Source organism: Gracilinanus agilis, chromosome 1 (genome assembly GCF_016433145.1).
Source record: "Gracilinanus agilis isolate LMUSP501 chromosome 1, AgileGrace, whole genome shotgun sequence".
Classification (NCBI taxonomy): Eukaryota; Metazoa; Chordata; class Mammalia; order Didelphimorphia; family Didelphidae; genus Gracilinanus; species Gracilinanus agilis.
Window position 1 is genome coordinate 721,510,035 of NC_058130.1, and position 18,149 is coordinate 721,528,183.

At 37.9% G+C, this 18,149-nt stretch overlaps 1 protein-coding gene across 1 annotated transcript in view; it reads right to left on the reverse strand.

Moving 5' to 3' along the window:
* The window catches only part of BRD4 (bromodomain containing 4), an 85,106-nt gene extending 67,578 nt beyond the window's left edge, over nt 1-17,528 (reverse strand). Inside the window, exons 1-4 of the mRNA XM_044685317.1 lie at nt 17,210-17,528; nt 4,154-4,291; nt 2,491-2,626; nt 5-199 (exon numbers count right to left, since the gene is read on the reverse strand). Coding sequence (XP_044541252.1) covers nt 5-199; nt 2,491-2,626; nt 4,154-4,291; nt 17,210-17,494 — 754 coding nt within the window. The 5' untranslated portion in view covers nt 17,495-17,528. The remainder of the gene's footprint in view (nt 1-4; nt 200-2,490; nt 2,627-4,153; nt 4,292-17,209) is intronic.
* Nucleotides 17,529-18,149: the final 621 nt, after the last annotated feature.

Here is an 18,149-nt window from a genome sequence, read left to right on the forward strand (position 1 = left end):
GGGGGTTGGGGTGGGGGAGTTTGAAGTGTCTGGGCAGGCACCACTGTCATTACTGGAGTCTGGATGATAAGATCAGGGGTTACAGCAGGAAAGGAATGAGTTTGTACAGGCGGAAGATTCTGCTGAGGGGTCTGTGTTGGGGGTGGGGTTGATGCTTGAGTCGTGTTTGGTACCACTGAGGCTCCAGGTTTTGATGTCACTGTCAAAGATAAAGGGGAAAATGGTTATATACAATTGATAGGATAAATAATTTAGAGTTGTAGGAGTGGAAAAAAGGATAAACAAATAATGTATTAAATTTAAGCAGTACTCGGTGTTTTTACAATACAAAATTACTAAGATGAAGCCCTATTTCTCTAATTTTATGAGTATACCCAAAATAGAATCAAAATGCATCATAGATGATTTTTAAAAGTTCTTATACAAATCTGTGACTGATCCTCTAGAACATTCACTACTTCCTGATGATCTTTAAGGTTGTGTCATAGAATTATCATTTCATGCTTGAGGTCTAGAGCAAAGAGCAAGAGCAAAATATATATTATGCCCAAAAATGTATGGTTTGAATACAGAAAAAAACAACTTCATACTTTCACACAAGGTTACCATATTGAAAAGCACTCTTGAATCAGTGGAATGAGGAAAGGTCTCAAATCAAAGAGTTAACAACTTTTGCAGGAATTTCTGCAGTGATAGCCACAATTTTGTAACCCTGTGCTTCTCTAAAATCTGTGACAAAAAAAATTATTTGGAGGAATGAATCAGTAGCCATTTATTAATGGCTTACTATATGTTAGGTTCTTTGCTAGTTACAGAGAATATAAAGACAAAAGCAAACAATTCTTGATTTCAAAGTTTATATTCTAATAGGGGAGACAACATATACACATGCCAAAATACAAACAATAAGTTTTTTGTGGGGTGGGGGGTGGGAGACTAACTGCTCAAACAACTCTGGGGATCAGGAAAGGCATCATGTAGGTGCTAACATCTGAGGTATCCTTTGAAGGAAATTAGGTATCCTAAGGGGATGGTTGTGAAGGAAAACTAGTGAATGAAGGCAGTCTCTCATAACAATTTTTACTGAGGTTTTTTGGGACAACCTTTCCTCTTTCAAGGCTTAGAAAAACTAGAAAGTTTAGTGTTTTCTGCTCCTCTTTGGTGCTATTCTTAGGTAAGCTTGGGAGATCTACACTCCCAATTCTGTCTTGCAGAACTGTATCTTGTAAACTATATAATTCAAAGTTCATTTTACCTCCATGGCAATGAAATTATAGTTTTCATTACAAAAATTTAATTAGGAGCCAGAGAAATACTAATCCAGATTCATCTGGTAGTCAATCTATATATACCTTTACTGGTCTTCCCTGGCAGGGAATAGTTAAGTTCTTTGATAACAAGGACTGTTTTATTTGTCTTTTGTTATTCCCATAACCTAGTACAGTACCTTCTACATAATAGTGGCCTGCTTAAATTAACTGAATCCTTTAAGTAGCATTTCGATGGTTTAGTCCCACCTCTACCAGCCAGTTCATTTAATAGAGCTCCATCCAAACATCCCAAAGAGGAAGAGTGGATTTTAACTGGGAAAATATCTGAGAGATAAATAAAACAAATTCCAATCTGCCTTGGATTTAAAATGTTAAAAATGTTACTTCTTATTGATTGGGGCTGCTAGTCGACATAGGAGAGAAACATCTAAAAAATAACTTTCACTCAATTAAAAACTGCAACTAACAATTCAAAATGTTCTTTTCCTCCAGGTGAATATTTGAATTTTGAGGTAAGTCAACATGGAGGATATATAACCAAATATGGATCAAAATTAATAAGTATACTCATATTTCCAAGTTATAAAAAAAAGAAAACAAAATTGAGACTAATGAATCAGGAAGTTCTAATCTTATTTTGACCTGCAGCTTATTACCTAGTTTTAGGACATTCCACTAATCTGTCTTTGTCAAAAATGGCATTATACTCATCAAGGATTAAATGCTAATGATAAAAAGTGCAATGAATTTTGCCAATCTTTCTCAGTTCAGCACTAATAGAGTCTGTGAAAAACCTTTGTAAGTTCAATCATTGCTTTGTAAGTACCACAATCATTGCTCTGTCCCTTGTGTTTAAACAGAAGATCTCAAGGGTGATATGTTTATTTTTGCATGACAATTTTCCCTCGATGCTTTTGGCACTGAAATTAAGAATACTTCAAAATTCCATCAAAGAACCCTCTCTAGCCCCAATTTAATTCCGTGAAAAGAATAACAGGGTTGGGGTGGGGGTTGGGGGTTGGGGGGAGTACGAAGGAAACAAATGGACTCTTTTTCAAACTTTTATGACTGAAATGGGCCACAGGTCGCCAAAAGCAATAGAATTTCCAGTTTCCCACATAGAAAAAGGGACATTGGAATGATTGTTAAATGTGTATCGTGGGGTTGCTCCTGGAGCAAAGAAGGGAGTGTCTGAGATCATCAGCACCAGTTACTCTACCTGCTTCTTTCCTCCCACGTCCTCTTCCTTTTGCCTGGACTATTACGATTTCAGTTTCTTCTGGGGGCAATTCAGAGATTTTCTGCAAGAAGAGCTTCTCTAGAGCTTCTGCCATTAAGACTATGTCATCTCCTGGCTGGATTAACGAGACACATATGGTGAGTCAGGCAGCACTGTCCACACCATAGCAAACCAAGTGACAGCTCCGTACCCAGCACTCCAATGTGTATAGCCCCAAGATCCAGCACCCTACACTGATACTTTTCTGAACATTGTGCAGTAACATGGTTCCTATTTACTACTTTTCAAATAGAAACTTCAGCCTCTCTTCCTACTCAGGGTCATTACTAAAGCCATCAGTCTATTGTTGCACTTCATGTCTGTGCCTTTCAAGGACGATTCTAATTGAGAAGGTGTGATTAGCATGGTGTAAATGAAAAATGAACTTGGGAGTTTGAAGATCTAGATTTAAGTCCTGCAACTAACACTTGCTGGCCACAGAATCATAGGAAATTCACTTTCCTTTCTGGAAACCTTATCTGCATAATAAGGAATTGGATTAGATGAACTCTGATGTCTCTTTCAGTTTCAGTGTTAAGTGTTAAATAATAATGTTTTTCTGGTATACATTTATTATCTTGGCACAGGTACTAAAGTATAAAGTTCTCAATCTGGTGATTCTTTTTGCAATTACATGACTTCAAATCTGTACAAGTAGTTCTGAAAAGGCTAGGGAGACACTTTATGTCTCTCACACTGTTTTAAAATAATACTTGGGGGGAAAAAACTGTTTCCCAGTGTAGAGAAAGATTTTCACTGGGGGCTGTTTTCAAATACAATAGATACAAACAAACCCACTCCCCATCTCTTCTTAGAAGGGAGACCCCCCCAAAGGCAGGAATTTCTCTCTACTAAACCCGGTAGTGAAGTTAAATTAGCAATTTCATTTCTCTGGCAGGAAGATCTGCTTTATAGAAGGTTTACATTGAATGATGTAAATAATTTTAAAATGATGGCCAATTCTGTAGGTTAGATCAAAGGAAAGATTCACCTTAGAGACTACTAAAAATTATATTCCAACTCTAGCTCTTTCTCATCTTATGTTCTTTTCTATTAGAAAAGGCAGTCATTAGAAAGAAAAAAAAATAAAAATGAGTCAGAAGATCCCTTCTCTGCTATATTCAAAAGCCTGTGTGACCTTGGGCAAGTCACTTCACCTTTCTGAGCTTTGTTTTAATAATGTGTTATGAATTAAGGAGTTGAATAGACCATCTCTAAGCTTACTTCCAGCTTCTAAATCTTAAGATTCTATCATTTCAATGTTTTGTCAATATTCTTATAGTTAGTCTAACAATAATAAGGGTATAGGGCAGAATAAGAAATGAAAGAGTATCAGAATGAACACAGACTGTAATTAAAACATCACCAAATCAAACAAAACCCTATCTTGGAACATATTCAAAAATCAAAGGCGTTTCATTAAAATTTATTATAAGTACTCAACATCTTTCTGCCTATGATCCTAAAGACTATTCAAATAACTGCCTGTAAGATCAGTGGTTAAAGCTTTAATAATCTCATCTCCTAATTTAATAAAAAAAAATGATGGAAGTGACAATGGACCCTGAGATCTCCCGTTAGAAAAGACCCATGGAGATCTTACCTTATTGTAGATGTAACAATTTGTAAACATCGTGTTAAAGTCCTGGATACATTCGTGAGCATTCCAGTAGTAGTTATTCTCCAGGCGTTTCTTGATTGTTCCCATATCCATCGGTGTTTTAATAATTTTATAATAATCCTGGTGAATGAAAAGAGGCCTAAATGTTAATACAACATGTAAAGCACATATAACTTTGGTTATATTTCCCATTCTATATATATATGCCCATTGTATGTGGGCTATATTCAAGCCCCTAGGGCAGGGGTCAGCAACCTTTTTGGCCGTGAGAGCCATAAACGCCACATTTTTTAAAATGTAATTCCGTGAGAGCCGTACAGTGCTCATAGTGCGGCTCCTGTAACAGCACCTGAAAAAAAAATTGACTTTATGGCTCCTGCAGAAAGAGCCATACGTTGCCGACCCCTGGTATATGCCATCACCATTGTGTACCACAATTTCTTCAGTCATTCCCTAATTGATGGACATCAATTGATGGAAAGAGCCATACGTTGCCTACCCCTGCTCTAGGGAAAGGGAGGGAGGAAGATAGTTTGTGTGGGAAAAATTGTGGGGACAATTTAAAAACATTTATTTTTGTAATATTTTGACATATTAAATTTAAGAATGGGGAATACACACATACTGTGCCTGTGTTTTTGACCAACCTACAGCTAACTTACTGTCAGATTTTTGCTGACTCTACTATGAAAATAACACCACTTTCTAATGCTGACTTCTATAATCACTCTGTTAGTTATTCTCAAAGGAGTGCTTTAATGATTACACATGTCTGTAAGAGGAAAATACATATGCTACTCCAAATTAGCAGTCAAGTGGAATAAAATGAGCACGGTACCTGAACTCAAAAAAAAAGCTCAAGTTTGAATTTCATCTCTGATATATATTAAACTTTGTGTTACCTATGCAGGTCACTTAAAACTCTAGTTTCCTTATTTGCAAAAGGAATACAAAAATACTCAGGTTTGTACTGAGTTTCCTATGAAATAATATATATTAGGTGCATTGTCAAGCATACAAACTTGGCTATGACATAATGAAGTAACTGATTCCTTTGAATTAATTTGTACATATTTTTTATGTGTGTGGGTGTTTTCTGGACAAGTGTAAAACTTCAGGGCAGGCTTATGACTTTTTATGTCCTCAACCTGGTACTGAGTCTGGCACATAGTAGACATTAAAAAAAAATTTTAATGGGTTATGCGCCTCATTCCTAAATCAGGGAGAAATAATCTGTTGTGAAAAAGGTAATGTCTGCTATTGGCATGACCAACAACTAGTTAATGAATTTTCTACTGGGCAATGAGAGATAATAAAAATAAGTGGTTCTGCGCTTATCTTCTAGATAATATTACAAAATGATTACAAATGAGTGTTGACGATAAGACAATATACAGTAGCTAAAATACATAGTACAGACTTGAGAGCTACAGAAACTCAGGAATACTTGGAAGGACTTAAAGAGTTCCCACTTCTTAAAGAGGGATGGACTAATAACTACATTTATGGAACAAGGTATACATTATCAGACATGTTGTAGACATGTTTGTTGTTTTTGGTTGTGTCTAACTCTTCATGACCCCTTTTGGGATTTTCTTCCCAAAGATGGTCTGCCATTGTCTCCAGATCATTTTATAGATGAGGAAATTGGGCCAAAAGAGGGTTAAGTGACTTGTCCAGGGTCATGTAGCTAGTTACTGTCTGTGGCCAAATCTGAACTCGGGAATAAAGTTCCTTACTCTAGGACCAGACTATGCCACCCAGCTGCCCTTCTCAAACATGACCAATGAGCTAATTTGTTTTGCTTGAGTATACTTATTTATTTCAGGGACTAGGGAGTGATGGAAAGTTAAAGTCATTTAAAAAGATATTTTTAAAAGAAGATTGCAAAGACAATGGGGTTAAAGAGAGATATTTGGATAAGAGGGGCAGGAGAAGCAAGGAGAAAGTATTTGTAGGACAGTTAGAAATTTGGCTAGATAAAAGATTAGTCTATGTATTAGGAAAAAAAGTAAGCTAGGGGCAGCAGGGTAGCTCAGTGGAGTGAGAGCCAGGCCTAGAGACAGGAGGTCCTAGGTTCAAATCTGGCCTCAGACACTTCCCAGCTGTGTGACCCTGGGCAAGTCACTTGACCCCCGTTGCCTAGCCCTTACCACTCTTCTGCCTTGGAGCCAACACACAGTATTGACTCCAAGACGGAAGGTAAGGGTTTAAAAAAAAAAAATGATCCCTGAGAATAGGATCTGGACATGTAGGCCATGGCTTATAATACAGGAAAGACAGGATATGGGGGACAGCTGGGTAGCTTCAGTGGATTGAGAGCCAGGCCTAGAGATGGGAGGTCCTAGGTTCAAATCTGACCGCAGATACTTTCTAGTTTGTGACCCTGGGCAAGTCACTTAACCCTCACTGCCTAGCCCAATAATGGTGAGCCTATTACGTGGGTGCCAAAGACCGCACACAGAGCACTCTCTGTGGACACATGACCACCCTCCCCACCTCCTCCAGAGTTCGTCAGTAAAAAGGGAAAGGGACTTGGGCTCCCTTCTTTCTCTCTACCATGCCTGATTTTTTTTTTAACTTCACCTTCCCCTCTGCCCAATAAGAGTGCAAAGGGGGTAAGGTGGGCAGCTTATAGGGGGGGCAGAATTAGAGGGGAGCAGAACACTTAGGTCATTCCCCTCCCCCTCTCTACAATCGTTGAAGACATTCCTCATTTCACCCTCCCCTCTGCTCAGCAGCCCAATGGGAGCACCCCTCCCTCCCAGGTGGGAGGGTGAAGAAGATGGGCATGGCACATGGGGCATATCGTGGTACACCTGGCATTTGGGTGGGGGGAGGGGCATGGCAAGACACTTGGTCTGGAGGGTGGGGTGGGGCATAGCACACCATCTCTAAAAGACTAACCATCACTGGCCTAGCCCTTACCACTCTTCTGCCTTGGAACTAATACATAGTATTGATTCTGGGATAGAAGGTAAGGGAGGGAGGGAGGAATGGAAGGCTATTGGTGGGGAAAAGCCCACCTAATTGAAGCTTTGTCAAATCTAAATAAAAGGGCTTCAAAATGAAAAGGAAATAGAAAGAGGAAATACAGAATAAGAAATAAAGGAGAAAAAAAATCACAATAAAATCATTGTCCTCATCTATCCACAAAAGCACTCCTACCTGTAACAAATAATGTGAAACTAATCCCCTTAAAAAGAGTTTAACTTCACTGGCTATTGGTAAAATTTGATGGGATAAAGACCCAGGGATAGGCTTTGGCTCCAAAAAGACATCAATTTTCAAACAAATTGGATAAGAAAAAGGGGAGAGAACAGGAGTGGAGGCAGAGAGGGAGTGGATGAGTACTATGAACTAAAGAATTATGCTCATTTTAGTAAATCAAGAAATCATAGTAGGGAAGCATGATAGCAAACACTACGTTGAAGAAGAATTGAGGCAGAAACCAAATACTTTAGAAAATACTCAACCAGAAAAAAGGTTGAGATCAGGAAACAGATCACAAACATGGCATAAAAGTATGTTATAGTAGTGACAGGGTATTTTAATTATCAGGACATCTTTTGGAACACTCTGTGCCAAAAAAGCAAAGGAGTAACATTTCTTATTTTGTCTTAATGGCTATCTAATCTAATGGTTGCTATGAAGGAAATAATGGGAAGAACCTTGGGGATGAGTACTTGACAATTCCATCTTAGAATTTGTGACAGCCAGGAAATCTGAGTAATCTGACAAGAATCTTAGATTTGGGGATAGGTTTCACAGAAAAGAGTAAAAGTAAGTTGTAATGGTCTATAATTTGATGATTTTACAGGGAAAGTTAGCTAAAGACAGACAATAAGCTTGAAAGATGAAATGAAATCTGGAGATATAAAGAGAAACAACGATGAATTAAGAAGAAAGGGGATAGTGATGTGGGTGTACAAAAGGCCAATTTGATGATCAGGGAACTCAACAACCAAATTAGATTTTTAAAAGATGGTTAAAGCAAGAAAATAGTGATTCCACAATGGCTGCTGACATCTACAAGCTGCCTGGGTAAATCACTTAATTTTTGTCTGCTTAGTAATATCACCTACTTACCCGAGTTGTGAAGTTAAAACAAGGTATTTGTAAAATACTTAGTGTAGTGCCTGGCACAAAGTAGACAATAAATAATTGTTTCTTTATTTCCCCTACCCAAACTGGGTATTTAAATCTTAATATCCCCCTGACATCTCAAATTTAACATGTCAAAACATGAATCTTTTTTAACATTCCACCAACACAAAACTATCTTCCAAAATTTCCTATTTTGGTAGAGGACCACCATCTTTCATTTGCACTAGATTCACATCCTCTGTATTATTTGTGACTCTTCATTCTTCCTCACCACATACATTCAATTGAATGCTAAAACTTTCCATTTTCTCTATCCTTTTCTCTAGTCACAGAGCCAGCACCCTCATGCCTCATCATCACTCATCTGGACTATGGTAAGATCTTCACTAGTCTTTTCTTGAATCTTTTTGAATTCATTCTCCGTACAGCAGTCAAAAAGCAATTTTTCTAAGGCCCAAATCTGACCATGATACTTTTGCCAAACAAAACACTCCAATACTTCCTTATAAACTCTAGATCAAAATATAATCTTCTATTTGGCTCTGAAAGTCTTTTACAATCTGGCCCCAATCTATCTGTCCAACCTTTATATGTATGTGTACGTACACACACAAACACACACACACACACACACACACACACACACACACTCTCTCTCTCTCTCACATTCACACACACACTATATGTATATATATGTACACACATAAGCACAAATAATATTTCTCTCTTGGTCAAATTGACCTTTTGCTGTTCTTCATCAAAAACACTAAATCTCCTTTCTCCATGCCATGGCTTTCCCGTGTCATTTTTATCTTTGTCTTTTAGAATTCCTTGTGTCCTTCAAAATCTGCGAAATGATACCTTTCCCTGAAAAACGTAGTCCTTAGTGCCATCTTGTCATTATTTTTTAAAAGAAATAAAATAAAGAAAAATTTATCAACAACATCTTAGGACATGAAGAACAAGAACAAGGAAGAACATTCAACAAAGTGTGAACTTCCTATCAGAAAAAACATGGGGGGGGAGATAGTTGAATCTCATCATTTTATATTCTGAATTACTACTGAGCACACAGAATTAGGATTAGCAATTGAACCACTGCTTCTAGGGGAATAAAAAATTAGGTTTCTGCAAGCCTCTGATCACAAATTTTACTTCTACAGTTTTCAGAGTGATCTGACCTATAGATTGGTCAATGATCTCTTCCTTTTTTGCATGTACTGTATTGCTGATTAACAATGAACTCACACTGATGTTTGAATGGAGCTTATCTAATACATATTTTTATCCTTAAGGTACATGACAGCCTTCTTGCGTTTAGAAACACTAGACAGTACACAAGGTTTATTTTAGACAGTGAAATTACCAACAAAAAAACCCCATAAAAATGGGAAACTAAATGGACAATAAAAGACATATTTACAACATGAAAGAGCTGAAACATGAAGGCAAAGTATCATCTTGTTTGATCTCAGCTAATAACAAGTATTTAATGAGGACTGGCTATAATTTAAGCTTATAAAGGTTGTAAGAAACTGGCTCTATTTTTAACCCTTTCTGCGCCATCCTCCCTACAGTGAAAGTTTTAAAATATTACTGTTCAAAATTCACCTTTCAAGTAGAAGCCATCTCTTATAAGAAAATTATTTCATTTATAATAAAAACTGAATCACTACATTTGGATATGGACAATAGTTGTCTGGTACACGTACACCTCTGCCCGTGCCTGCCTTTGTCAAGGTAAACAGCATGCTTTCTTCACAGGTTTGTTGGAAATAATACTAGACCTCTGTTGCTCTAAATCCTGAGACCTTATAGTTGCTTCCCTTTATATTACACTGGTCATCATGGGACATAATCTCCTGGTTTTAGTCAATTCTATTTAGCAGTTCATATAAATATTTCTCTATTTCTCTGACCCTCACATTCCTCATTTTTCACAGCAATAGAATTCCATGGGTACTCATATACAGTTTGCTCAGTCATCTATGGGGGTACCTAGTCTGTTTCTAGTTATTCAGGCCAACAAAAAGTTGCTATAAATATTTTTGTGCATAGAGGTTTTTTTCCTCATCTCTGACCTATTTGGGATACCTGTTTAATACTAATGGAGTCAAGTCAATCATTTATATACCTAGTATGCTATAGGAACTAGACTAAGGATTGGGGATAAAAAGGCAATAGTCTGTTTCTTCTGATGGAGGAGCTAAAAAGCAAACAACCATGTAAAAGAAGATATATAAAGGAAAATAGGAGATAATAAACAGAGGAAAGGCGCTAACATGGAGGGGAACCAAGAAAGGCTTTTTGCAGAAGATGATGGCTGTCCAGAGACTTGAGAACCAGGGAAACTGTTTGCAAAGACAAAGCAAAGTATTCTAAACATAAGGAATAGCCAGTGAAAATGAATGGACTTAGGAGAGAAGAGTTAGCATGTAAACCAGTGTCACTGGTTAGCAAAGTACATAAAAAGGAGTAAAGTTCCAGAAGACTGACAGGGCAGGAAAGGGCTAAGCTATAAAGAACCTTAAAAGCCAAAAGATTTTATATTTGATGTTGGAGATGAAAGAGAACCACTGGAATTCATTAAAAGACATAACAGGGAGGGACTGACATGGTCAGAACTATACTTCAGGAAGATTATTTTGAATGCGGAAAAACTTGAGGGAGGGAAACCAAACAGAGGACTACATCAAGCCCTAGCATGAGGTGAGGAGCGCATGTACCAGGATGGCAGTATCAAAAACAGGGATATATGTATGAAAGAGAATTGATAAGATTGTTGGCAACTGACTGGATACAGGTAATTAAGAGATCACTGGTAACTTTAGAAGAGTGCTATTGATGAAGTCAGAAGCCAGACAGCAAAGAGTTAAGTAGAGTGAAAGGAAAGGAAAGTGAAGACACTGATTATAGATGACTTTCTTAAGGGTTATGGCCACAAAGGGGAGGAAATATATATAATAAGCCAGTTACTAGCAGAGATGGATGAATCCAGGAAGGGTTTTTTGAGGATGGAGTAAACACAAACATGTTTATAGGTAGAAGAGAAGCAAGCAGTCAGTTAAAAAGGAAAGAGTGAAGATAACAGAGACAGTAATCTGCTCAAGCAGAAAGGATGGAAGGAGATCATTTGTGTACATATAAGGGTTTGCCTTGGCAAGAAGGCCCACCTCTTCATGTGAGACAAGGTGGGGAAGGTACATATGTGATGTGAGATGAAGATGGAAGAAAATAGAGAGCTCTGGACCAATGGCTTCAATTTTTTCATTAAAATATGAAAAGTTCCCAGTTTAGAGAATGGAAAAAGAAGGGAAAACTATGGGAAATTTGAGAAGGGATGAAGTTTAGAATAGCAATGTGATGGTCCAGTTCAGATTGTGTAACAGTAATTTGTAGTAGGTTCACTCAGCATGGTTTTATGTTTTTTTTTCCAGCTTTAGAAGGCAGCAGATGGTAGGGGTAATGAAGTAAGGTGTAAGCAAAACAAGATCAGCAAAAGCTTAAGAAGGCAAGGAATGGAGGGAAAATAGTATAGAGATGAACTGATTCACTAAGAATCAATATGGGAAAGGGAAGAGAGAAGTAGTGTAGGAATAACATCCTAGGAAAGAGCTAAGAATAAAAGGATTAGAAACTCAGTGACAAAGAGTGATGAGTTGTTGTAAGATAAAGAAAAAAAGGAAATAAAGTAATTTTAGAGTTCATGAACAGGGAAATGGAAGACTTGTGGGTGATGATGGTAAGAACAAAGATATGATCATCTCAGTGTGTTGCTGAGGTGGAATGGAGGAATAGGTCATGAAAGATGAATAAGTTGAGAACAGGAAGTTTGAGGGAGTATCAATATGTATGTGGAAGGCCCCTAACACAAAAGGGAAGGGGAAAAATAGTAAAAGTCAAGAACTGCTTATGCAACCCATATTTAAGAGACATTGTTTATAGGAAAAACTATTAGGCAAAGGGTTTAAAGAAATAATAAACAAGCAACATCAAAGTGAATAAAGGAACGTCACCTTCTGATACCATAAACAAATTCCTAACAGAAGAAAACCTTCAAGACTAGGGTAGTTAACAACATATTATTACATACAAATTTTGTTTCAGCAGATTTCTCCAAGTCTTTCCGATAATGTTACATATTCTTGTACTTGATGTTTTCTCTTAAGAAAACAATTTCCATAGACTTCCTCCCACCACCTGATTTTAGCATTTTCTTTTCAATAGAAATGGCTCTGAGGCTGGAAAGATAGATAAATTCTTAATGAGATTATATAGCTATTGGTCAAACCATTCAATAAAATATGAAATTAGGCAGAAGTGATTAAATTCTTCTTACCTTTTTAATCAAGAGATTCTATTGCAGGTTATATGCTTTAAAGAGGTCCAATAAAAATTCAAAGCAGCACATTTTGTAAAGTAAATGGGTATTTACCTTCACTGGAGAGGTGAAGCAATTATAGTTTTAGAATAGTGCATAAGCTGTCAGACACAGGTGTATTGGTCTGTTCTGCTTGACTTTTTTTTTTAAATTTTTTTAAAACCCATACCTTCTACCTTAAGAATCAATACTATGTACTGGTTCTAAGGCAGAAGAGTGGCAAGGGCTAGGCAATGGAGTTAAGTGACTTGCCCAGGAAGTATCTGAGGTCAAATTTGAACCCAGGACTTCCTGGCTCTAGGGTTAGCTCTCAATCCACTGAGCCACCCAGCTGCCCTCAACTTTTTTTCTTTCTTACAATGAAAGGTAGAGTGAGAAGTATTAAGAAATGACTATGGGGAGGCAGTTGGGTGGCTCAGTGGATTGAGAGTCAGACCCAGAGACGGGAGGTCCTGGGTTCAAATCTGGCCTTAGATGTTTCCTAGCTGTGTGACCCTGAGCAAGTCACTTTTAACCCCCATTACTTAGCCCTTACCACTCTCTTCTGCCTTAAAACCAATACCCAATATTGATTCTAAGAGGGAAGGTAAGGGTTATTAAAAAAAAAAAAAAACTATGGAGGAATTCCAGGGGGGAGCCAAGATGGCAGAGTAAACCAGAGCAGCTCCATGCCACCATGAGAATCCTCTGACCAAGATAAAAGTATCACCACAAAATGAATACAGGAGCGAAAGAAGCAACATGGGGACAGAGTGAAACAACTTTTAAGAAAAGAAAAAACCATAGGGTAAGTAGAGAACCTCTAGGGCACTGGGGTGAGAGGAGAGCAGAACCAGCAAGAGGCTATAGCAAGAAGGGAAGAGCAAACCAAGAGCAAGCCACACACATCCCACTCCCACATCTGCTGTCACAGGTTCAGAACCTAAGCCCAAGTCAACATTCAGATCCTGAGATCCTGCCTGGAAAATTGTGGGGCAAGCCAACCCACACTCCTTGAAATTTCAAACCTGTGGAGAAGTTCAGAGTCCCAGCCCAATGCAATCTGTGCTGAAGTGGGTTAATTCCTGTGGGCCCAGAGTAAAGCCAGAAATCCCAATCTGGGCTTGGGATAAGGACACAGTTCACAGCCCCCTCCACTCCCAATCTTTTTGCCCAAAACTAAGGGTAGAGCTCCAGGACAGGGCAATCAAGGGTATGCCTGATTGGATCAAGAACACAGTGAGACCAAAAGCTTGAGCATAGGCCTGGAGCTAGAATATGATGAGCTCCTGACCTGACCAAGTTCAGAGTAAAATCAAAAGCTTACTCCCAAACCTGAGGCAAGTCTTTAAGCTATCCACATCTCAAGAGTCAATTTAATCAGCAGGAGGAGGGGACTCTCAGTCCTCAGACCATCACATCATCCTCCAAGAACTGAAACTGGTAAAAATCCAAAAAATAAGCTGAGAATAACATCAAGAAAGAACTGAAGTTTAAGAAGGTATCCCAGCTTCTCAGAAAACAGAGTCTAGCTATAATTAAATAGGAAAAATGAACAAACAACTAAAAAAGGAACTAATTCTATAAAGAATTTTTATGGAGACAAAGAGCATGATATAGACACAGAAGAGGATAGTGAAAGCAAAGGAATCACATGCAAAGTCCTAAAGAAAAATATGGATTTGACACAGATTCTGGAAGAGCTCAAAAAAGACTTTAAAAACCAATTAAGAGAGTCAGAGGAAAAGTGGGGAAGAGAAATGAAAGGGATGCAAGGAGAAATGAAAGTCGATACAAGAAATGACTATGATATGAAATAAAAAAGATTTGAAATCAACTAAAAATAGAGTCCTTTCCTCTCTAGGTCTTCAGAGTTGCTTACAGAATGCTGGCTCTTATGATCCTAATTATCTAAATCCTGGAAAAACTCTATAGCCTAGAAAATATACCACATATCAATCAGGAAGGAAAAAAACCATCACCCAATCCTCAGAAAAGCTTCTCTAGGCTTTTTTTGCTTCTAATTATCCCTGCCAGGAAACATCTGCATGGATGTAAATGAGATATAAAATCATGAGTAGTCAGCAAATAACAAAATTTAAACTAAAGCAAGAGGTAAAGGAAAACATTAAAAAAAGTTATTTTTAAGCCTAACAGGGCACTGCTCATTTCTTTTGTTTGTCTATTTTCCTTGTCATGTCTTAGTCCTACCAATAACATAGTGCTACTAAAAATAATATTCTCAAAGGTTCACTCATATCTGCTCATCTCCTTCAAGAGTTTGCAACCTCAATCTACTCCTTTTCTATGTACTAGTTCTTTTCCTATTTGCCTTCCAAACACTTCCAAAGTCATTGTCCTTCTTAGGTTATCATACTGTATACCTTTCCTCCCTTTCTTACTCCTAAAAAAAGCTATCTATACTTGCTACTTCCAATCTTCCTCCTCTCACTGTATTTTTGAAATATGGCTTCTGAGTTCAACTGAAATTACTTTCTCTAAAATTAGCAATGATGTGCCAAATTGCAAAATCAGATGATCTAATTTATTCAGTCCTCATCCTATTTAATCTTTTTGCTGCTTTTGATACTGCTAACTACTACTTCTCCAAGGTAGGACCTCTAATTCCTCTCTGGGTATAGAAGAAATATCTACTTTCCTTATTGTCCTATCTAACTTATCCATCTCTTTTTTGGGGTTCATCATTCATATACCTGTCATTCATATAAATAACCTAATTGAAGGGGCTTTCCAAGATTTTGTCCTAGGCTCTTCTCTTGTCTCTTATTCCTCCATGTTCTCTAGTTAAGCTCATGGGTTTCCATTTAACTATTATCACTAGACTAGGATTCAGAGCCTTGGACATCTAGGTCAAGTTTCCCACCCAAGAACCTCAGTCCTGGATTAACAATCGTCTTTAAGATAGTTCAGAACAGACAAGACAAAAATGTCTAAAACTGAATTCATTAACTTTGCTGGGAGAGCCTCCTCTTTTGAAAACTTCCCTATTTCTATCAAAAGGCAACACCACCATTTGAATAATTCCATCCCGCCTCCACCTCATATATAGAATTAGAGGATAAACCTTGCTATTTCTACAGACATTTTCTCATATCCATCCCTTCTCTATTCACATAGCCACCTCCACTTAAGTTCCTGCCCTAATCATCTTTTGCATAGAAAAAAACAGCTTCCTGATTGTTCTTCAGGCTTCTTACCATTCTACTCTATTCAGCTTAGGGCTACATGTGATTTCTATTATTCAAAGATCTGAGCATGTTATCCTACTCAATCATCTGGAGAAGCTCCCCTAATTGTTTTTATAACAAACTATAAACTCTTTTGTTTACTTTGTTCAATGCGCTTTATAACCCTGACTCAACCATCCTTGTGGTCTCAATGGACACTGCTCTTGCACTCTGTAATCCAGCCAATTGGCCTTCTCACTGTTTCTCACACACTTACCTTCCCATCTCTGCATTTACAATGGCTGTTATCTATTTAGGTATGAACTCTCTCTTTACCTGCATTTCATATAATCCTATTGTGTAAATAGAATTAGCTCTAGTCCATTCATAGTCAAAACTCTAACTACCCCAGATGAGGTCATCCCCACCTCCCTTAGTTGGGAGGGGAGATGAGTTACCCACAAGTGACAATAAGTAACAAATCAAGAACAAGGGACTGCCTTTGGGCAGTCCAAATCAGCATAGAGGTTGCCATTTGTCCACTTGAATTAGAGGTGGACCCACAGGAAGTGACGAAAGACGCTTTCTCTTCAAGTATGTTGGTTACTTCCTGTTAAGAGAGTTCCCACTTTGAACTTGGTGCTAAAGGATCTCAGATGAGACCGCAGGCAGCTTCTACTCTGAATGGTGGGTAAGTTAGGCTGACTTCCTTGGGCCCAGCTCTACCTTTAAGTAGGCTCTAGCCTATCTGATTGCTAGGCCTTGTGGCTTGTAGCCTCATTTATTTAGCCTTCTAACATTCTCTCTCCGTCCAGGTCTCTGCAGGCCTGGACTAGCCTCTCCTTCACTCTATTTCCCTACCTTTTACCCTCCTAATTGTAAATAAACTACCTTAAACCGGATCCTGACTTGGGTCTAATTTAATTACGGAATCAATCTGAATTGTTGATTCCTGGCGGCCACACTTTAAATATATATCTATAAATATCTAAAATCTCCCTCTTACACTTTTCATTCAACAACCTAGCTCAAGTGATACTTCTTAAAAAAACTCCTCTCAACTACTAGTACATTACCTTCTAAATTAACTCAGAGTTAGTTTGTATTTTACTCAGTTAAGAACAAATACTTTTTGATTCTTCCATTAGAATGTAAGCAACTTTCAAGACCAAATTTAAGTCTCTATTTCATATTTCCAATGCAGAGCAACGTTTGACACACAGAACATAATGTTTGTTGACTGATTGGTACAATATCTTAAAAAACTACCCTCAAACCACGTAGATGAATAGAATGGCCAAAATGAGAAAACGTCAATTAAGCATAGTTGTTTTAATTGGCCAAAGTGTGGCATGGTGAAAGTGTTCAGACCAGGATACTTACAGGGAGGTTCAGCTTGACTGCATCCACAGGCTGTTGGAAAGGCCACGCAAACTGATGTTTCCATAATGTCTTAAGCACCACTTTGAGCAGATATTGCAGTTGGTTGGTTTGTCTCTTGGGTTTGTTAGGATTGGAAGTCTCTGGGGGTGGGGGATTACTGCCTGCAGTGCTGCCTTGTTGGGGTTGGGCCTGGGCCTGCGTTGTAGACATTTGTGTAGTTTCTAGTCCATCCCCCATTACTGGTAAATTTCTCAGTCTTGTCCCAGGGCCACTCTCCACAGACATGCTATTGATCCCATTGCATTCTTCACTAGGAACTCTGTAAAAGAAAACAAGCCTCATTAGCACATGTAAACTGCTTGAGATTCTATGATTCTAAGTATTGAAAGTTTAACATGATCAGAAGGGACCTTAGAGAGCCATTTACATGAAGCAATAATTTTATTATACTGATGGAACAATCCTAAAATCTATATGACTACTCCAGTCATGACTCTAATTAGTTCATGTTCCAGTTCCTCCATATTTAATTAATGACTATGTCTTAGAAAAAACAAATGTTTGAGGATGTATTTTGGGATAGCACTGAACATTGACTGCAGATGGGCAATGAACTAAGAGTAGAACTGACTAGGAAAACAGACTGTTTTATGTGTTTTATGGAGAACACATGTGCTGTGTTTTATGGAGAAAGATGTAATGTGGCTGTAGACCACAGAATAGCTGAGCAAATCTTAGCATATAAATGTAATCATATGTATTGTGTAATAAAAATGACAATAAAGAACTCAGAAAATCTCAAGGACTTGTATGAACCAAATCATAGAGAAGTAACACAGGAAAATGACAACAGATGTCTTTTAGAACTCCAGTCAGTTAAATTACCAATTATAGCTTTAGAAGCCAAACCCTAACCACTGCAAAGTCTCTTATATAGCAC